This window comes from Nycticebus coucang, unplaced genomic scaffold (genome assembly GCF_027406575.1).
Source record: "Nycticebus coucang isolate mNycCou1 unplaced genomic scaffold, mNycCou1.pri scaffold_70, whole genome shotgun sequence".
In the NCBI taxonomy this organism is placed as follows: Eukaryota; Metazoa; Chordata; class Mammalia; order Primates; family Lorisidae; genus Nycticebus; species Nycticebus coucang.
This window is the reverse complement of record NW_026515597.1, coordinates 541,278-564,318: the sequence shown is the minus strand read 5'-3', so window position 1 is coordinate 564,318 and position 23,041 is coordinate 541,278. Positions and strand designations below refer to the sequence as shown.

At 35.9% G+C, this 23,041-nt stretch overlaps 1 protein-coding gene and 1 pseudogene across 1 annotated transcript in view; both read right to left on the bottom strand.

The window, feature by feature from the left end:
* Positions 1–23,041, bottom strand: part of LOC128579607 (neurofilament medium polypeptide-like) — a gene marked incomplete at its 3' end in the record, with an annotated part of 132,562 nt that overhangs the window by 7,835 nt on the left and 101,686 nt on the right. Inside the window, exons 18-21 of the mRNA XM_053581597.1 lie at positions 21,503–21,596; positions 7,122–7,150; positions 6,955–7,036; positions 2,540–2,610 (exon numbers count right to left, since the gene is read on the bottom strand). Coding sequence (XP_053437572.1) covers positions 2,540–2,610; positions 6,955–7,036; positions 7,122–7,150; positions 21,503–21,596 — 276 coding nt within the window. The remainder of the gene's footprint in view (positions 1–2,539; positions 2,611–6,954; positions 7,037–7,121; positions 7,151–21,502; positions 21,597–23,041) is intronic.
* On the bottom strand, positions 13,814–16,161 carry LOC128579610 (protein lin-54 homolog; annotated as a pseudogene).

The following is a 23,041-nucleotide window of genomic DNA, read 5'->3' as shown; positions in this document are numbered from 1 at the left end:
ATGTCAGCTAAAATTTCTCTTATAAATTGAGGTGCATTGTGGTTGGGTGCATAAATGTTGATAATTGAAATCTCATCATGTTGAGGGTAGCCCTTAAGAAATAAGAAGTGACCATCATTCTCTTTTCTTACTTTGGTTTAAAGCCTATTGTATCTGAGAATATAATTGCCACACCTACTTTTTTCTGATTTCCATTTGCCTGAATTAAAGGTGACCATTCCTTCATCTTGAGTCTATGTTTGTCTTTTAAGGAAAGATGAGACTCTTGAATGCAGCAGATGTCTGGCCTCAGTTTTTCTATTTAGTCAACCATTCTGTGTCTCTTTAGAGGGCAATTTTGTGACCAATTATCACATAAATTGGATTTAATTTTGACCAAGGTACATTATTTGAACATTAATTTTTTTTTATTAAATTGTAACAGTGTACATTAATGTAATAATTGGGCACCGTATACTGGTTTTATAGACCATTTAACACACTTTCATCACACTGGTTAACATAGCCTTCCTGGCATTTTCTTAGTTATTGTGTTAAGGCATTTATATTCTACATTTACTAAGTTTCACATGTATCCTTGTAAGATGCACGACAGGTGTAATCCCACCAATCACCCTCCCTCCGCCCATCTACCCCCTCTCTACCCTCCCTCTCCCTGGTCCCCATATTCTTAGGTTATAACTGAGTTATAGCTTTCATATGAAAGCTATACATTAGCTTCATAGTAGGGCTGAGTACACTGGATACTTTTTCTTCCGTTCTTGGGATACTCTCCTAAGAAAAATATGTTCCAGCTCCATCCATGTAAACATAAAAAAGGTAAAGTCTCCATCTTTCTTTTTTTCTGTTTTTTGAATATAGGCTTCTAAAGTGATCATTTTTTTCTGCTTTTACTATATCCACAGTTTTTTTTTTTAACTTGTATCTTCACTGTTGTTATACTGAATGAATTTAATGATTTCCTTTTTTATTTCTTCCAGCACCCAACTGTCATTCAGCACAAGGTTGTTGAACTTCTATGCCTTTTTGTGAGGTTGAACGTTTTTGTTGAAGTTGAGTTCGACTTTTAGTGCCTTGTGGTCTGAGAAGATGCATGATAAAATTTCAATTCTTTTGATTTTGTTGAGTTTTATTTTCTGTCATAGGATGTGATAATTTTTGAGAATGTTCCATGGGATGATGACAATAATGTATATTCTTGTTTTGGGGATGGAGTGTTCTATATACATCTATAAAGCACAGTTTTGCTAGGGTCTCATTACAATCTCTTATATCTTTGTTTAATTTCTGTTTAGAGGATCTGTCCAGCTCTGGGAGAAGTCCACTAATTCTTTATTGATGGCGTCTTCTGTAGTAGGTGCCTCAGGGTTCATTGCAGGGGATCCTCTGTTCTTATTTTTCAGGTTGCCTGAATTTTTCTATTGGTTCCTCCTCATGTTCTTTCTTCTTGTTTACCTCCTTATGCTCCTTTTTACTTCTCACTACCTCGTTTGTTTTAAAGAGAAGTCCTTGCTCTTGATGACAGTATGTTGCATGATGACAGTATGTTTCTGTGGCACCAGGTGGCGCCATGGGTTTTTTAGGAGACCGAGAGCACAGCCAGCAACCTCTATTGTCCTAATTCCAAAATTATTGCCTTGGGCAATCGCCTGATTGTTTTCTCAGCATTCAGATCCTGCTGGGTTGGGATCTGAAAGCTCACTAGAATCCTTCAGGGGCAGGTTTCACAGTGCCCCCTGACTCTAGTTCCTGTAGGTTGCAGGAGTCCCTCAGCCTGCCCCAATAGATGAGTTCTGATCCTGGCGGAAGGAATTAAGACAGCCGTGCTTTAGGCTCCTGCTAAGACTTTCTCAGGACTTCCCACAATGGCAGCCTCCTGGCCACTGAGACCTTCTCATTATAGTTGCCTCACCAGCCACAAACCTATGGCACATCCACTCAAACCAGCATTTGAATCTGGTTGCTGCATGCTGTTTGAGCTTGCCTTCTCTTCCAAGCTTTTCACTCAACACACAGCTTGCCCCAACAACTGAAAATTCAAGAAAGGCTTCTTTCTGTCCCAAGCCTCTGTGGGTGGCCTGCTGATCCCAGCCAGTCTCAATCACCTACTTAATTCATCAGATTTCCACCCCTCCAGATCATACACTATATCCATCTCACCACCTCATCACTGTGCTCCCTTAGCTATGACTCTGGGTAAGGTCTTCATGCCAGGTATAGCTGGGTTCTCTCTTTTTCCCCAGTCCTTCTAGGAGAGCTCAGCTGAATGATGTTTCTGATTCCCCAATTTGCTCCACCCAGAAATTCTTTATCTCTATTCCAAAGACAAAGGCTATATGAGATTTCAGGATTTTTAATTATTTTAAGTATTTGAGAATATGTTTTAAAGAAAATATTAAATTTTGACCTACTGAGTCTAAGATGTTAGTCCAAAATATAATTTTATTTTGGACTATTCTACATTGCAAATACCATTCAAAATACCATTGCAAAAGAAATCAATATTAAATCAGAAATCTAAAATTAAATATTTTCATACCTTTGACTGTTTATTTTTATTTCCTTCATGACTTTCTTTCTCTTCATCTGATGACATCTGCAAGGCTTGTTCTGCTGATAGACCATACATTTAGTTAAATGGACCACAGTTCAACAAAATTGACATTGTTTGATACAAAAGGGTAAAAAAGTAATTTCTGTATAAATTGAGAGTTTAAGTTAAGCTTAATCTTTAGCCAAATATTTACTTCCATAAAAAAAATAAAATACTCCTAATTATCCAAAACTTCGCAAAACAACCCAGAGGGCAGTAGATGTCACCAGGTTCAACGAATACAGACATATCACAGATTTACTCACAGATTTATCCACCTAACATATACACACATAATGTCAGAAGAAAAACAGAATTTAAATATACAATACACACATATGAAATAACATTGTGGATTATTCTCTACTTCATAAAATACCTTTCAACAGCATGCTGTGCATGTTGTTTTATCAATAATTCACAAATTTCTGTTACTTTTTCTATTTTCATCAGTGTACATCCTGTTTGTTACATGTGAAAAGATTTCCTCTGCTATTCTAACAATTTTATTTTATCTTTTAAGGCGTTAGCCTGCAACATGAAGCCTTCCTTTATTCCTGCTGTTTCCCCAGATAAATAGGCATCTCCTCCCTCAGGGCTGCCTCAGTACTCTAGTGTCATCTCTACTGCAATTTTCATACCAAAACTGTAAGTCGTTTCTTGCCATGTCTCTACCCTTTGCCGCTGGACTGTAAGCACAATATTTCAAAACTTCTGGAACAGTATTTATCTGTTTTACTCAATAATGATTGACACTGTGGCTGGAAGGAATATAAATAAAACTGTCAAAAATGAGTTTTTCAGAGATCATGTCTGAGCTGATACTTATAATGTTAGATGAGCCAAATTAAAGGGCATAGGGGCCAGGAAAGGATGAGAGCAAGACAGAAAGCAGAAAGAGAGAGAGAAAAATTCCTGAAGAAACAAATGTGTATGTATTTGTCTGCAGTAGAGGGATTGGTGAGCCAGGCATTCTAGAATCTCAGGAATGCCAGAAAAAAAATGCAGACAAGAAGGGATAGCAGAAATCCTTCTATGAAATTTCATGGTGGTTGAATATTAATATTTCAAAGAGATATTAATTATCCCATTTTCACTGAAGTAAATCACTGTAAATTCTATATGAAAGACGAATTTCAGAAAAACACAAGTGAATGGCAGAAGATGAATTACAAGGAAATATTGGAAAATAAAGGCAATGTGGGCCTGAGATAAGTGAATGTTTACGGAAATATTTTGGATATCAAATATCAGTGTCCCATATAGGATGGATGTTTTTATAAAATAAATAAACATATAAAACTTGGTTTTGTATTTTCATTTTTTTCAGTATTAATAAACAATACAATAAATATCTGTGGATACACCTATATAATACAAAAGCCATTATGACTATCATTCATATATACATATGGATATACGAGATATATATATATATATATATATATATATATATATATCAGCTTTCGAAGAGTTTGATGTTGCAGCATTTATGTGATGGAATGTTATAAAAATCAAAATAAATTAAGCCAAATATACATGTGTCAATATGGATTGATCTCACAAATACGATACTGTGCAAATAAAAGAAAGAAATATGTCACAAAATGACATATGAAGCCTTGACAATTAAGTTCACAAGCTCACAACCGTGTGCTTACGTTGTTAGTACTGTACAAGCCCCTCATTAAAGTTTCATAACTTTGGTGTATCAGTGTCTCATAGTTGTGTTTATGTTGACTGTCTTTCAGAATGGAGTTCATTATCATTGCTGCATGATTGTGTGCTGTTATGAGAATTTCAGAACCTGAATTAGAGCGATGAATAAATGTTAATCTTGTTAAACTTAGCAAACATGAAAGGGAAGTCAGGGACATGTTAGTTTGCAGATAATGCCACAAAAAAATCAGCAGTTTGCAAATAGATTAAATAGTTTTCTGAAGGGATAAAAAGCAGCATTGAAGAAGAGAGGTAAGGGTGCCCAGTAATAAGAATGAAAGTCATGAAAACCTTACAAAAATTCATTGAATTTTGCATCAAAACTATTAGCTGACTGTGAGAAGCATAGCATATCAAGTAAACATCAAGAGAGAAACAGGTAGGAAAGTCTTTTTTTTAATTTATTTTATTAGATCATAACTGCAGACATTACTCCATTTATGGAGTATAATGTGCTGATTTTATATACAATTTGGAATGTTTAAATCAAACTTGTTAACACAGAATTCACTTCACTTATTTAATTGTTGTGTTTAGACATTTATACTGTACTATTAAATATTAACACTACTCTTAAGTTTTGTAGACATTTTTAATCTACTATTAGTTAAGCATTAATACTATTAAATATTAAGGATTAATTAAATATCAATACTATTAAATATTAATACTGGTATTAAAATTTGTAGACATGTATATTCTGCTATTAGTATTAAATTTAATATTTTATTAATAGTAGAGTATAAATGTCTAAACACAACAATTAAATAAGTGGGTGGTGCCTCTGGCTCAAAGAAGTAGGGAGCCAGCCCCATAGACCAGAGAGGATGGATTCAAACCCGGTCCCAGCAAAAAACTTAAAGAAAAAGAAAATAAATAAGTGAGGTGAATGCTATGGTTTTTTTTCTTTCTTTTAGTTAGCAAACTTTTAATTATGTAAGAAGAGTGTAGCATTAGATAAATGTAGTATAAAGTGTGTTTGAAAGGTCAATATACACACATACGTCTGTCATATCAATAGTTGGGTTATATGGATTAATGGAATCACCCGGGAAAATTTTTTTTAAAATACCCAAGTCAAACAGGGGAGGGAAGGAGGGGTGGTGAATGCTATGTTAACCAGTTTGATGTAAACGTTCCAAATTATATATAAAATCAGCACACTGTACCACACAAATGCAGTAATGTACACAGTTATGATCTAATAAAAATATCAGGAAAATCATACTGGAAAATCTTGACAAGAAAATACTTGAACAAAATGATTCCCAAAGTACATCACCAGTGGAAAAAAAATGAAAAGGAGAGTCAAATTTTCACAAGACCTCACAGAGAAGCAAGTTTTGAGCCATGTTATCACTGGTGATGAAACATGGACATACCAACGTGAACTGAAGAAAAGCATCAAAGTGCACAATGAAAGTCAGTCTTCTCCACAACCAAAACATTCCTTTAGTTCAAACAAAATGTCAAAATGATATTGCTAACCTTCTTGATATCAGAGGGATTGTTCATTAGGAATTTTCAACAACTGCACAGTTAACAAAGTTTACTATTTGAAAGTGCTGAAAAGGCTACATGGAAAAGTTAGATGAAAATGATCTGAACTTTTTGCCAAATCATGGCTCTTGCATCAGGGGGGCAATGGCTCTTGCTGTGTGACAATGAACCAAGTCACACAGCACCGTCTGTGCGGAGTTTTTACTCAGTAAACTAATAACTGTATTAGAACATCCTCCCTACTCATATAATCTGGCTCCCAATGACCTTTTTCTTTACCCAAAGATGAAGGAACATTTTAAAGGAAGATATTTTGTTAACATTTAGGACATCAAAGATAATACAATGTCAGTGCTGATGGCTATTCCAGAAAAAAAGTTCCAAAATTGCTTTGGAGCCTGGATTAGGCACTGGTATTGGTGCACAACTTTCCAAGGAAAGTACTTCAAAGGTGACTGTGGTGATATTCAGCAATGAGGTATGCAGTGCTTTTTCTAGGATGAGTTCACTTCATCATCTTATTTTGTACACAGTGTATATATCATTTATATGAAATTTTAGGACATGGAAACAAATTATGATTGTACACCTATGTCACCTATAAAATAAAACATTTTCAGAGTATGAGTTCATAGTAATAACATACAGCTAATTCTAGGTGTTGGATACTTCCACTCAATTATTTGTAATAGTTTGAGAGGACCCTAAAGCCAAAACATTTAGTACTGCCATTTTAAAAGACTATGTCTTTCAAATAGCCATGGAAGGATAATTTATTATTTTCCTTGTTTTTAATAATTAATGATGACACACATGCACATAGGTTCTGCTAGTCAGACATTTATTGCCTTAATATCATCAGTGTAACAATAGGATAAAATAACTAAAGTTAAAAGAAGACCAACTTGTTAGTATAATGCATTCCATTATGTGAAGTCAGAATTTCACAAATTCTTTGAATTACTAGAAAATTGTGTAGTTTCATAGTTCATCTCTGTCCACTCCCTAACAAAAACAGGAATTTTAAGTTGAAAATTAAAGAAGGAAGAAAGATCCCTTCACCCCAGGATTTTGAAGTTACAGTGAGCTATAGTCACTACACATAGCAAGAACATGTATCCACTTTCCCCCTCAAAAATTACCTGATCTGGATAGCTGCACATTCTTCTGTTTTACTGCTTTCTTGCCATGGGAAACTTCCATCTTAATGGCATGCTGAGTGGACTTTAAAACAAAGGGTTTCATAAGTAATGTATATTTCGTATGACACACAGTGAATAATTCCAGATAAAAAAATAAATGTGGTTACCTTCAACTGGCAATGTTTCTCAGAAAACCCTAAAAAAACAAAAAACACAGACAATCAATGTAAATGACAATATAAATGTAAATACGATAAAGCCAAACGTGCAGTTATGGAGAGTTAATATTGAGCTTAATCCTCAAGTTTGACTTTGTACATGATTATTTTAGCTCTGAAGTTGTTTTCGTTTTTCTTTTTTTATTGTGTACAGCAATATGACAGAAATAAACAAAGAAAAGAAAGGGAACATACATTTAATACACCGTCCACTTAAGATTTCTAAAGTATTTCAGAGGAAAACCATTCAAATACAGTAGTGCACATATGGCAATGTGAATGGTGTCTTTAATCAGAGGAGCAAATCACACCATTGAGAGGATAAATGACAACGCTTATGGCAGAAGCCTACAGCATAGCTTTAATGAGACACAAAAGCATCCTTTATACATATAAGTATTCATCTGATCTTTGTTTTGTTATTTATAAAGGACACACTTCTAATGACAGTACAGTTTAATCTATAATATATTTCTCTTAGATAAAGTATTTTTAATAGAGCAGCATGGATGTACACTTGTAGAATAATAGTTAATATAAACATTCCCTTTGTTCCATATCCATGTAAGCTGCAGATATACCTATATTTCTTCTACCATCTACTTTTGCCATCTAAGAGTTTCATTACCCACTCACCTAAGGACATATAAAATACATCAAAGAAATTATGAACAATACATTTCAAATATCAAAACATTTATCCAAAAAGAAAAAAATTGAAATGTCACAGAATATGAAATTAATAACCTTTTACGTTTCAAAATAAAAGCAATATTTGCTAAAAATAAGAAAAAGTTTTGAAAAAAACATGAATACATACATATATACACACATATATATTTAATTAAGTCATTTGTACATAGATCATAAGTACATTTATGCCATTATGGGATTCGATGTGTTGATTATTTGTACAATTTGGAGTACTTACACCCTACTAATCAACATAGCTTTCACCTCATTTCCCCAATTGCAGCATTAAGACATTTGTGTTCTACACCTGATAGATCCAACTTGTACTTGCAATATGCTCCATAGGTGTGATCCCCCTACTAACCCTCCCTCTATCAACCCATCCCCCTCCTTTCCCTTCTCCCTCCCCTTCCCTCCTTCATCCTAGCGTAAAGTTGCGTTTCATTATTCTTTCTTTTTTTTTTTTTTTTTTGCAGTTTTTGGCCAGGGCTGGGTTTGAACCCACCACCTCTGGCATATGGGGCCGGTGCCTTACTCCTTTAAGCCACAGGCACCGCCCCGTGTTTCTTTTTAATATGCAAGTGTGAGTGATTATAGATTGGTTTCACAGTAGCACTGAGTACATTAGACTTTTTTTTCCATTCCTGAGATACTTTACTAAGAAGATTATTTTCCAGCTCCATCCATGTAAACATAATAGAGGTAAAGTCTCTTTTTTTTTTTTTTAATGCTGCATAGTGCTTCATGGTATACTGGCTAGCAACCTGTAAAAGACTCAAACTGGACCAACACCTTTCTCCTCTAACAAAAATTGACTCTCACTGGTTAAAGGACTTAAACTTAAGACATGAAACTATAAAAAATTCATAGAGAGAGTGCAGGGAAATGCTTGAAAAAATTGGCCTGGAGAATATTTGATGAGGAGGACACCCCGGAAAATTGAAGCAACATCAAAAATACATTACTGAGATCTGATCAAATTAAAAAGTTTCTGCACTGCCAAGAAAACAGTAAATAAAGCAAATAGGCCGTCAGAATGGGAGAGGATTTTTTCAAGTTATATTTCTTTTTTTTTTTTTTCAAGTTATATTTCTGACAAAGGTCTAATAACCAGACTCCACAGAGAACTCAAAATTATGACTAAGAAAAAAAAAACAAGTGATTTCATTTAATTGTGGGCAAGAGATGTGAACAGAAACTTCTCTGAAGAAGACAGGCGCATGGTCTACAGACACATGCATGAAAAAAATGCTCACCATCTTTAATCATCTGAGAAATGCAAACAAAAACTACTATGAGATACCACCTAACTCCAGTAAGAGTATCCCACATCACTAAATTCCCAAACTCTAGATGTTGGTGTGGTTGTGGAGAAAAGGGAACACTTTTGCACTGCTGGTGGAAATGCAAGCTAGTACGTTCCTTTTGGAAGGAAGTTTGGAGAACACTCAGGGATCTAAATGTACACCTGACTTTTGATCCTGCAATTCCTCTTCTAGGTGTATATCCAAATGACCAAAAGTCATTTGGCAATAAAAATATTTGCACCAGATTGTTCATTGTAGCTCAATTCATAATTGCCAACTCATGGAAGATAATTACATTTTTATAAAATTAGTTTCCTTTGGTATATCCTATTAATCTTTTAAGATCTTTGGAAAATAGCCATTTTATAGAACAAAAAAATTGTCTTAAAAAAGCAGCCACTGCTTGTATTCAAAATAGTCTTATTTGATAATGTAATATCGATGCAACATGCATCAATGCAAATGCATCTCTGGCATTTGTGGAGAGGAGACATGCATCTCTCTGGTTTACCCCAATTCCAGCACTCTCCTGCTTCTAGTGATCTCTGGGGCAGCAACAATCTATCTTGTGTGACTGCCAGTTTCCTAAATCCATCTTGGTCAGTACTCTCAAGTTTCCTCATCATTAACTATAAAATTACCTAGTTAACTTTCTTCTTTCCACCCTCTTTCTCTACCCAGAATGTCTCTTCCCTTCGAAAAGTATTCTGTAACCCTGTGGTCTTCCATTGTTTTCATGGATTATTTCTGCCATTTCTTCCCTCTTCATTTAGCAAAACGATCTCACATTTATAACTTGATTTCTTTGTTTCATTGCTCCTTTTACTCCAGCTAAAATCACGCTCAGAAATAAGAGAAAAATAATGCCTTTTCTTGGTCCTGCTATGGTGAAACTGTTCTTCCAGGCTTTTTTTCCAGATTTCTCTATAGGCAAGTGTATACCCTTGCTACTCATGGGGATCCAAGGACCAGCAGCCTCAGCGTCACTTGTGTGTATTAGAAATGAAGATACCTAGACCTACTGAATCACAAAGTGCATTTTTAACAAGGTATCCAGGAGATATCAGAAAGTTTGAGAAGCTCTGGTCTGCAGTGATTTGCTTCCACATTTCCTTACCCGAGCTTCCCCTTTAGAATCTCACCACCAGTCCCTCCGTGTAACATACACCAAGATGAAAAGGCACCACAAATCATCAAGTTTCTGATGGACTTTTTATCAGGCTATACTTTCCAATATATCTTCATAACTAACCCTCTTCTCTCCATTCTAGCTTCCTAATTGTGAAGTATATGATACTACTGTTCAATAAAGTAAAATAGTTTATATGCCACTGAATTATATACATTTGTGCCTGACCCTATGCTCCCTTTCCTCTGTGTTAGATGAAACACACCTCTGCATGATCAGAGACTTCAGTCTTTCATGCCTCCCTAACAGTGAGGAACATGGGAGCAGCGGGGGTATGTGCTCTCTGTCTCTGACACATTTTGAAACTGGGAGCTCACTTTATATTCTTGCCACCTTTGTAATGCCCTGTTCCACTTTGCACTAAGAAATTACTATTTTTTTCCTATGTACTCAATTTTAATTTAAGGACAATTAATGACAATTAAGGACATGGTAGGGGTAGGGAAAGTGGAGAGCAGAGAGAGAAAGGAGGGAGGTGTGGGGAAAAGAATAGCAGAGAGCAGGGAGGAGAGGGAGGTGGAGCCTTGGTGTGTGCCACACCTTTTAGGGACAAGATAGGATTGCAAGAGGGATTTTGCCTAACAAATGCAATCAGTGTAACCTGGTTTCATGTACTCTCAATGAATCCTTAACATTAAAAAAAATGAAATTGATTTCTTTTAAGACAGTATAAAAGTTAAATTTTTTTGTATTACTAATTGGCTGTCCTGTTTCTACAGTGTAGAAAATTGTATTCTTTGAATAGCTCTAACAAATATAAATTTAATCTTTCTACTTTGTGATAGAATTAGAGCTAAAAAATTATATGCCCAACCCTCTTCAAGTATTTTTTAAAATTTTTGAATTAATATAGCTATTTCTTTTGTTCAGCAATTTGATGCAAATGCTTAAATACAAAATGTTCAGTACAGAGGAAGGAAATGGCTTAGTATTTTACAAAGCTTCTTGAAAATCAGAAAAACTGGTAGCATTTGATTCCACCTCAAAATTTCTATAAGCAAACACTCTTAAACAATGCCACCACATATAATCTACAATTGTAAACAAAATTTCACATTTTCTTCACACTGTATAGAAATACACATCACAAATGTACAATTAGAATTAATACAGAATATTTGCAAAATGAACAAAATTTAGGCCTAGACCAAAAACATATTCCGATTTGTTGAAAATAAGTTGACTAGACATTATTTTACCATCTTACGCTAATTTACAATTATAAAATTTTAATTAAACATACTAGATTGAGGTGCTAAGAATGTGTGCACTATCTATACTTAAAGTCAATGCCCTATAATTTTATAAATCCAAATTTCAAAAGGAAGGATTCTGTTTATTGAATAATGGAATCCTCTTTTGGATCACTTAGTTTCTATTGCCTATATCAGGACTGTTCATATGAACGTATATTCTCACTACATACAGAAACACTATAGAGTCCCTTTAGGAACTGCAATAATCATACATGAATAATTACTGAGGATTAAGGTACCTAACAAAATTACTGAATTCCAACATGGTCTTTTTTATTGTTATGAACCAAGAGTCCCATTACAACACACTCCTAAATTCAGAGTTTTAGAATTACTGAAAATGATTTAGATTATTTGAGTAATTATACTCATACCTTCCGCTTACCCAAATAACTGAGTAAAATTCATGCTACATTAAACTTCCATTATAAAAACAAACTAATAGAGCAATGGACAACATGCCTGACTACTGTTATAAAAAGAATTTTTCCCATTATAATTTTGAAGGCTTTGTTGGGAAGCCCATTTCAGTAAATCAAGTAAGAGTCATGTATTGATTTGAAACTTCTTAGTTCAAAAGTTTACAAAGAGAAATATTTGTATAGATGAAAAAGCCTTCTCCAAATTCATTTCTTACAGCTTCCTTATTCTTTATTTCTTCACCCAGGCCAAATTTTATACTTGATAATTATGTGAGATTCTATATAATCACTACATGAAGTAGAAGTTTACTTCTACTTATACACACCTCTTATTTGTATAGCACTCAGTAATCACTTTGACAATTTATTATTTCAAATACATGCCAACTCTTTGAGAGAAAATGGGAGTTTTTGTTGGCCATTCCTTATCATAGAAACACATTGTTAATTCTCTAAGTATCATTTATCATTTACTGTCTTTTTTACTTTTTTTTTTTTAGAGAAAGAGTCTTACTTTTCACCCTCGGTAGAGTGCAGTGGTATCACAGCTCACAGCAATCTTCAGCTCTTGGGTTTAGGTGATTCTATTGCCTCAGCCTCCAGAGTAGCTGGGACTACCGGTGCCCATTACAATGCCCAGCTATTTTTTTGTTGCTGTTTGGCCAGAGCCAGGATTGAACCTGCCACCCTCAGTATATGGGGCCAGCACCATACTCAATGAGGCACAGGTGCTACCCCCCTTAGTATTTTATATGTTTAATTTTTTCTTTTTTTATTGAATCGTAGCTGTGCACATTAATGCAACTATGGGGTACAGTGTGCTGGTTCTGTACACAATCTGAAATACTTTCATCAAACTGGTTAATATAGCCTTCACCACATTTTCTTAGTTATGTGTTTAGACATTTATACTACCCTCCCTCCACTCACCCTATCCCTCTCCCCCTCTTAATTTTAAGAGTGTGCCTGAGGGTTCCCTTCTGATATTCCCAAATTAACGACAAGATATTATTCCAGAATCCACATTAAAACTTGATTTTTTTTTTAAAATGTGGTGCTTTTCTAAACACAAAGGGCCATCTGAATGTTTCTTAAAAATTTTTTATGTTAGACATTCTGTCTGAATATGCTCTAAATCTATACTCAAAGGATGAATGGTTAACAACCACTGGTACTTTGACCTTCTCTACTGAAAAAAATCATGTGACACCACACATTGTAAATTATAGTAATTATAAATATCCTTTGTCAATAGAATCAGAAGGATAGACCATCTAACTGTTTAAAAACCTAAGCCAATGGGCGGCGCCTGTGGCTCAGTCGGTAAGGCGCCGGCCCCATATACCGAGGGTGGCGGGTTCAAACCCGGCCCCAGCCAAACTGCAACCAAAAAATAGCCGGGCGTTGTGGCGGGCACTTGTAGTCCCAGCTACTCGGGAGGCTGAGGCAAGTGAATCGCTTAAGCCCAGGAGTTCGAGGTTGCTGTGAGCTGTGTGAGGCCACGGCACTCTACCGAGGGCCATAAAGTGAGACTCTGTCTCTACAAAAAAAAATAAATAAATAAAACTTAAGCCAATGAAAAATCTATATAATACAAGAAAGAAAACTTAAATTTAGGCCATAAGAAGATTTAACTAAGATTGAAAATGCACTAATTTCCTCATTTTAAATCTCTTCTCTTTCAATGTTATAATTTGAATCTCTTAAAACAAGAAGTGAATTAAAACACAGTAATTGTTAAACCATTTTTCAAAAAATCAAGTGTCCCTGCACCTTAAATTTTCTGTACTGTTCCATTTATCAGTCTTTTGTGCAAGAGGTAGCAATTCATGGCACAGGGGTCACATTTTGCTTTTCCTGCTAAGTTAATGATGCTCATCAAACCTCATCCAAATCCTTTACTTCTTTTATTGTTGGGGATTCATTGAGCGTACAAACATCCAGGTTACACTAATTGCATTTGTCAAGCAAAGTCCCTCTTATAAATGTGTTCCTATTACTCTTTCAGCTGCTGCTTTTTATTTTCCCTCTTGTCTGCCTGCTCTGTCTGGGCAAGAAGGTAGTCACACATGGCTTCAGCTACTTCCTTAGTCACGACTGTAAACAACAATTTTCCTCATCCACTATTCAAAGTTGTTTGGCATAGTAAACAAGTCTGAAATTGGAGAAGACAACTTAGTCTTTGCTGCTGTTTGTTGCTGTACTCTTACTTCAGCTGCCTCTGCCAAGTGCATCAATGTCTTTCTTTCTGGGCTTTCTCAAAATTTTACACCCATTACATTTGTATATTGAGGAACACATTATTTTTGCCTCATAGCATTCACAATAGTTTTTAAGACAGCCTGATCATTTGCAATTACATCCTTTGCTATGAAATCAATCTGATTCTCCCTCCTTTCCTTTCACTTGAAGCCTTCTGGATTTCTGTCAAGGCATGCTTTTATTGCTTTTTGTCTTTCATTTTCATGTTCCAAATTATTATAATAACTAGTAAAATTGTGGATGTTGTAAAATTCACTATTTGCACTGCAATCACAATATAATGTCAAACACAGTGATATTTTACACTTACAGGGCTTTCTAGGCCCAATGGAAGACACAGATGGGATTATACCATTGAATGGAAGCCTCGACTGGATCTGGACACCAAATATTCCAACAAAGTTAGAATAGCTTGCTACAGACACGTATGAAGACTGCTGTAGCTGAGTAAAGTACTGAGCTGGAAGCACAGCATAGCCCACAATCCCTGTTCCCAGGGCTGTGGCCAAGACACTGCCAGGACAAGGCCTGGTGGCCCGTTGGTGAGGTTGGGCTGAATCTGTGGCAGTGTTGCGGCAGGCATGATGAGCCGGTCCTGTGGTTGGCTGGTAGTTATGATTTGTGAAGTTGGATTGATTGGTTGGGAGCAACTTGTTTGACAACCTAAGCCACGATAATTGGAACGGACATCTGAACTGGGGTTGTATTCACAACCAATGGCTTTGCTTGCTGGCTTTGAGTGTTTTTACTGGGATTCTATCTGGCTGGGGTGAGCTACTGGTTGTGTGGCAGTAACAAGTCAGACATAATAAAACTTGCTTCCAGGTAACTGAATCTTCCGGACATTGAGAGCAGTTTCCAGACGTGCAATTGCTTTAAACTTTGATGTGCTTACTCCCCTAACAGTGATGGTCTGCACAGTTGATTCCACTGCCTTATTTGGTGATTTCAAAGGAGATATGGCTATTTTCTTTAGTGTCTGTGTTGTGTAATTTAAAGGCGATCCAATAAAACCACTTTCAGATATTGTTGTGGTCTTTCATGGAGTTCTGGGAATAGACTGTGAAAGAACCCTATCTGCAATGACTGGAGGTGATACTTGAGTTGTCTGTCCTGTAACTGCTTTCCTACTACTTGGTTTTGCAAAGATCAGCTTCTTGATTACCAAACCAGAGGTTGGTATTTGAGGCTTCTTAGCAATCTGTAGTGTTTTTTACTGTTTGGTCTATAACAAGGGCTGTGTTACACTATTCATCTGTTGGCTTCCTGGGGTCAGTGCTAAGACTCCAATGACAGGTTTCACCTCTGGCCTTCTTCCCATAATTAACTATTTTAATTTGCTGTAGTGGTAACTTACTATCTCCTGATTGGGCCTCAGTTGTAACTTTCTGAGTCTGTGGTAGTTGGCTTTGGGGTAGTGCTAGAATGAGACTTAACCAAAGTGGTTAAACCACTGTTCATCTGGTTTAAGTTTCTGACTACCAGTTTAACATCAGCTGTCTGTGATACTTTGTTTAACATAATATGATGGACTGATATAGTCATAGGAATCTGAGCACCAAATTTCTGAACGCCACTTGGAAAAGCTGGTTTCACTGTGGTGTTACAATTTGCCTTAGTAATTGTGGCATTCCCTGTAACTTGGTTAGTGTGCTTACTGTCCACTGTAATTGGTTCCGTGGAAATAGGCATGGCTGTAGAGCCACCAGTAAAATTTATGTTGACAATTTCTTCCACTTCTGTCTCTAGGAGAATTGGATCTTCCCCAGCTTCAATACTATGGTCACCAACTGAAGTTATACCAGTGTCCATTATCTCCTCTGGAAGCAAACCTTTCACTTTGGCAGGGACCACCTCCATGATCATTCTCCTGCTAGAAAGTTAATCAGGCACAAACCCAGCAGCTCTCTGAGCTCCCACTATCTGTGGCAGCAGCAGTAGCTGCCTTGGAGACTCAGGGCAGGGACTGTTCAAATTCACTCACCCAGAACCATTCTACCGCTTCACCACATAACACGTAGGCCCTTGCCACCCATGCACCCTCTCCAGAAATTGTATCATTTGACCAACCTGAATCATGCCACCTGATCCTTTTCACTTAGTGTACTTCCTCCCTGTCTTCTTCTTCCCGGGAGTTCCCACCTGTGAGCTTAGGTGCCATCTGACTGGTCATAAAATCAATCAAATATTTTCCCTGAAAATCTGAATGCACAGTTAACCCTTTGCCAGGAGCCTGGATGCCTGAAAGTATACCCCCTGCAGAGCCCAGAGTGTTTGGTGAATTCACAGAGAGGCCCAGGCATTGTGTAGACATCTAGATGGCATCATGGACAGCGACTAGTGAGGAAGCGGGGGCTGCAGAGAGAGAGTGGTGTCTGGAGAGAGAGGGATGTGGAGATGGTGTGCAGCCAGCAGAGGAACTGACACCCAAGTTCTGACATTAATGGGCAACTTTCCTGACTCCCTTACCCACCAGAGGGGACCAGAGTCTAGCCCCATGGGTTTGCTGGACAGAATGCCTGTGAATTCCTAAATCTGGATGCTTGAAACTCTGAACTCTTTCTCGTGAACAGTGATTGTACTCCCTTGGACAATCTGATTAGAACTTTCAACCTGGAATGTCTACCTGGGGACCCTCCAAAGTTGAGTTGTAGTTGTTTTGTAGTGGAGAGTTATAGATTCTCCTCCTCTAGCTGTTACTGGTGTGGGGGATGTGGGGCAACACAGATGTTTATATAGTTCTACAGCTGAGATTCAACAGGATTGACCTTTCACAATGGTCAAAGGCTGTAGGGGAAAAGCCACAATCACAAGCTCCAGGTCACTGGTAATGGGCTGCTTAGCACCAGTACCTGAAGCCACCAAACCAAACTTGCCCCACAAGTTTTAAATGCAATATTGTAGAAAATACTCCTGGGGAAGAACCAGTGGAAGAACTTTGGCAACATGAAAAATCAGTGAAGATCACCTACACCAAGGGATGACAAAGGAGATACAACAAAAGATACTATTCATTGAGAAGTGGCTCAAACGTCAGAAACAGAATTCAGAATATGGTTGAAAAATAAGATGAATAGAATGGAGGAAAAGATGAAAAGAGACATCCAAAAAACTGTTCAAAAGTTGTCTCAAGAAACTAAAGAATTCAAAGACAAAGTCACCAAGGATATGAACATAATGAGAAAGATATAGCAGAGCTTAATGAAATGAAAAAAGTGTTCTAAGAACTTTGAAATACAGTAGGGTTCCTCACTAATAGAGTTTAGCAGGTAATAAAGTGTATCAGAAATTAAAGACAAGGCTTTTGAATGATACCAATTATTCAAACAGGCAGAAAACAGGAGAATCAGAACAGAACATTCTCTGAAAGAGTTGTGGGGCCATTCCAAAAGATCAAACATCCAAAGTATAGAGATTCCTGAAGAAGAAAATGATGATCCTTAAGGCACAAATGCTTGACTCCAAGATATTATGCAGGAGAATTTCCAAAGCATTGCAAGAGATACAAAATTTCAGATAGTAGAAAGTTTCAGAACCCCAGCACAATGCAATCTAAATAAACCATTTCTTAGATACATTGTATTTAACTTTGCCAAAATTAATATCAAAGAAAAAGTCCTACAAACAGCCAAGCGTAACAAAAATCTTACCGACAAAGGGAAAAATATTAGGTTGATTGCACATCTTTTAGCCAAAACTTTTCAAGGCAGAAGAGGATCATCATGGACCTTCAATCTCCTAAAACAAAATAACTTTTAGCCCAGAATCCCATATCCAGATAAAATGAGTTTCATTTGTGACGGAGAAATCAAATACTTCACTGATACCCACATGTTGAGGAAATTTGCCATAACAAGATGAGTTATCCAGGAAATACACAGAACCATTTTCCGTAATGACCAGCACAGTTGTCTACCACCCAAAGAAATACACCCAGAATTTAAACAACAAAGCCTAGATTTCACAATGGTCAAAGGGTTAAAAATATGCACTAGACATTTGAAAAAGAAAACAACCAAAATACTACCATACCTATCAATTATCTCAATTAATGTGAATAGCCTAAATTCTCCCCTAAAGGCACAGAATGGCTGACTGGTTTTAAAAAACTAAGGCCAGTAATTGTTGCCAATGGGGTCTCATCTTACCTCAAAGGACAAAGAAAGACTCAGAGCGAATGAATGGAGATCAGGCAAATGGACATCAGAAAAAAGCAGGGATAGCAATCTTAGTTGCAGATATAATTGAATTAAAACAAAAACAAATAACAAAATACAACGACAGATACTAAATATTTGTCAAGGGCAACAATCAACATGAATAGCTTTCAATAATTAACATTTCTGTGCCCTTTCTGAATGTTCCTCTATTTACAAAACAAACCCTAATGGATCTGAACACTATGATATCTTCCTGTACTATAAATAACTGGACATTTTAAATACCCCTTTAGCTATTCAGGATAGATCATCCAAAAAGAAACTAAGAAATAATGGTGTTAAACTTGACCCTCGAAAAAAATGGACATAACCGACAACTACAGAATCTTTCATCCTAATAAAACTGAATACACATTTTTTTCATCAGCCCACAGATCATATCTTCAAAACTGATCATATCTTCAAACACAAGTCTAACCTCAATGCATTTAAAATAATACCAATTATACCTTCTAGCAAAAGAAATATACATACTCAAAGTCATGGAAGTGAAATAAGCTTAGTATAAATGGTAGCTAGGTCAAAGATGAGATTAAGAAAGAAATCATCAGATTTGGGGAACAAAATGATAATGAAGACACAAACTATCAAAACCTGTGGGATACTGCAAAGGCAGTCCTAAGAGGGAAATTCATAGCATTAGAAGTCTTCATCAAGAAAAGAAGAGGAGAGCAAGTCAGCAACCTAATAGCCTATCTTAAGCAACAGGAAACGAAAGATAAATCCAACTGCAAACCCAGCAGATGAAAAGAAATAACCAAACTTAGAGCAGAATTAAATAGAATTGAAAACAAAAGAATCACTCAGTAGGTCATCATAACAGAAAGTTGGGTTTTTGAAAAGATTAATAAAATTAATTAACCTTTGGCTAGACTAAGCAAAAGAAGAAAAATAAAATCTCTAAGAACATCAATCAGAAACAGTAAAGGGGGGGGGACCCAGATACCACAAAAATTCAAAAAATTCTCAATGACTACCACAAAATAACTCTATTCTCAGATACATGATAATATAAAGGAAATTGACCAATACCTGTAAGCATATCACCTTCCTAGATGGAACCCGAAAAGAATTAGAAATTTTGAATAGACCTTTATCAAGCACTAAACTATCAACTATACAAAATCTCCCCAAAATAAAAATTCAAATGGTGCACATCAGAATTCTATCAAACCTTCAAAGAGGAACTAGTACCTATATTACATAACCTATTCCAAAACATAGAAAAGGAAGAAATCCTCCCCAACACATTTTACAAAGCAAATATCACCTTGATCGTCAAAACATGTAAGGCCCCAACAAAGGAAGAAAAATATACATGAATATCATTAATGGATATCGATGCAAAAATATTCAATAAGATCCTAGCAAACAGAATTCAGTGACACATCAAAAAAGTTTTATACCATGATCAAGTTGGTTTTATCCCAGGGTTATGAGTTTGGTTCAACATACATAAATCTATAAATATAATATAGCACATAAAAAATAAAAAAATATATCACCACATGATTCTATCTATTGATGCAGAAAAGGCTTCTGATAATCGAGCATCATTTCATGATTGGAACACTTAGGAAAACAGGGTTAGATGGGACATTTCTTAAACTGATAGAGGCCATCTACAGAAAACCCAAAGTCAATATCATATTGAATGAAGTAAAATTGAAAACATTTCCACTCAGATCTGGAACTAGACAAGGATAGTGTCTCCACTGCTATTCAACATCCATTTCAATCAGGTAAGTGAAGGAGATCAAGGGTATTCAAATGGGGACAGAAGAGGTCAAACTCTTGCTTTTCACATATGACATGATACCCCATTATACCTGGAAAACCCCAGGGACTCAACTACAAAACTTTTAGAACTGATCAAGGAATATAGCAGTGTCTCAGGACACAAAATCCATACCTAGAAATCAGTAGCTTTTATATATTCCAATGATAGTCAAACTGAAAATATAATCAAAGATTCTGTTCCTTTTACAGTAGTGCCAAAGATGATGAAATATCTGAGAATTTATCTTACAAAGGATGCAAAAGAGCTTTATAATTATACCATGGAAAATATTCAGCCATAAAAAAATGAAGACTTGGTGGAACAAAGTTTTCTTAGTAAAGCATCAAAAGAATGGAGAAGCAAGAATCCAATGTACTCTATTCCAATATGAAGGCAGCCCCTAATACAGGGGCGGGGGCTAAGAGAATGAGCAAGTGGGAAGAGGGGTGGAGGGAAAGGGCTGGGGTGGCAGGGTATGTTACACCTCTTGTGCGTGGGGCACAACTATAAGAGGGACTTCATCTAACAAATGCAATCAGTGTAACCTTATTTTTTGTACCCGCAATGAATCACAAACAATAAATAAACAAATAAGTGAATAAATGAATTAAAATGGAGACTTTACATCTTTTATTTTTACCTGGATGCAGTTGGAACATATTCTTCTCAGTAAAATATCTCAAGAATGGAAACAAACAAACAAAAAAAAGTGTTCAATGTACTCAATACTATTATGAAACCAATATATAAACACTTATACTCTCATAAGAATGACAAAACACAAATACAGTCTAACAAGAGGAATGGGAGATGGGAGGGGAAGAGAGAAGGTGATAAGTGGGAAGAGGGAGGTTATTTGCTTGGATCTCACCTAAAGTACATAATGCAAATGTATACTTCAAAATAACTGAAGAGTAAATTTTGTCTTACCATAAAAAATAAATGAAGTGGTGGTTATGTTAATCAGTTTGATTTAAGCATTCCAATTGTATATCAAATCACCATATTATGCTCCATAAATGCATACAGTTATGATTTAATAAAAAAATTAAAAGAACATGCACAACTTATCACCATTTCACTTCTCTTTCTTCTCCTTGTATGCATGCAATTGGTGACTTTCCTTGGCTCTTACAATATATCAATGCATTTTAAGCAAATTCTGTGTCAAATAGCTTTTTCAGAAATATATAATTGTTACCTTCGACTTGTTCATTTACTGTATTTTTTCCTTTTTGATTAGAAGCCTCAGATGAATACCCAAGATCCTTCTTTTTAAGATTCTGTGAGATGCTCTGTGAAAATTAATAACAACATTGAGTTTGAAATAAATTAAAATACTAAGGTCCTTGAAGATTTCCTAATCACTACCTTAAAGTATTAAGGTTCATGAAAATTTCCCAATCAGAATTTTTTATGAAAAAGCAGTTATAATAAAAGCAGTATCTGTTTAAAAGGAAAACACTGCAATTGAAGACTTCATATTTGGTCTCCAGATGAAGCCTGTATTACATCTGTTTTTCATGACTGATTCTGTGAACTAAACAGGGAGCTAAAAAAAAAAAAGAAAGAAAGACCCACCTAATATTCAATGGTTAATTGAGAAAATATAAATTTATATGCCTATGTCAACAAGGAATTTTCTTCAAAATACATAACTCTAATCTTCACTCCCCACCAAAAATAAGTGAACATTATAAGAACATACAATATACTGACTATAATACTTACAACATTAAATACATTGATATTCCTTATTCTAGAAATATGTTGGTGATAAATTAGTATTGGCCAAATGGGAACCTTTGGAGTATGTCATTATGAACATAAACTGAACATTATCCAAGCTTCTTTATTTAGGTAAACAATACTTTAAAACAAATTTATATTTTTCAAACTTTAGATTGATATGAGGGCATAAACTTTTAGATAACATTGTTTTCATTTCTAAAATAATTTTCAATTTTTAGTTGAGCCCTTCACCCAAGAGACATGCTGAACACTTTGACATTGTGCACATTAGATCGGATCCCACCAATCACCCTCCCTTCATCTTCTCTCCTCTCTGCCTCCTCTCTCCTCCATCTCATGAGACTAGCATTTTTGTTAGATGTGGGCTTGTAGTTGTTTATATATTGGTTTCATATTAGTATTGAGTATATTGGATACTTGCTTATCCATTCTATTTTTTATTATTTATTAAATCATAGCTGTGTACATTGATATGATCATGGGGCATCATTCACTAGCTTCACAGACCGTTTGATACACTTTCATCACACTGGTTAACATAGCCTTCCAGGCGTTCTTTCAGTCACTGTGCCAAGACACTTACATTCCACATGTACCAAGTTTCACATATACCCTTGTAAGATGCACCGCTGATGTAATCCCACCAATCCCCTTCCCTCCACCACCTTCCCCCTCCCTCCCCTCCATTTCCCCCTTCTCCCTATTCTTAAGTTGTAAGTGGGTTATAGCTTTTATGTGAAAACCCTAAATTAGTTTCATGGTAGGGCTGAGTACATTGGGTACATTTTCTTCCATTCTCGAGATACTTTACTAAGAAGAGTATGTTCCAGCTACATCCATGTAAACATGAAAGAGGTAAAGTCTTCATCTTTCTTTAAGTCTGCATAATGTTCCATGGTGTACATATACCACAATTTACTAATCCATTCGTGGATCGATAGGCACTTGGGCTTTTTCCATGACTTAGCAATTATGAATTGGGCTACAA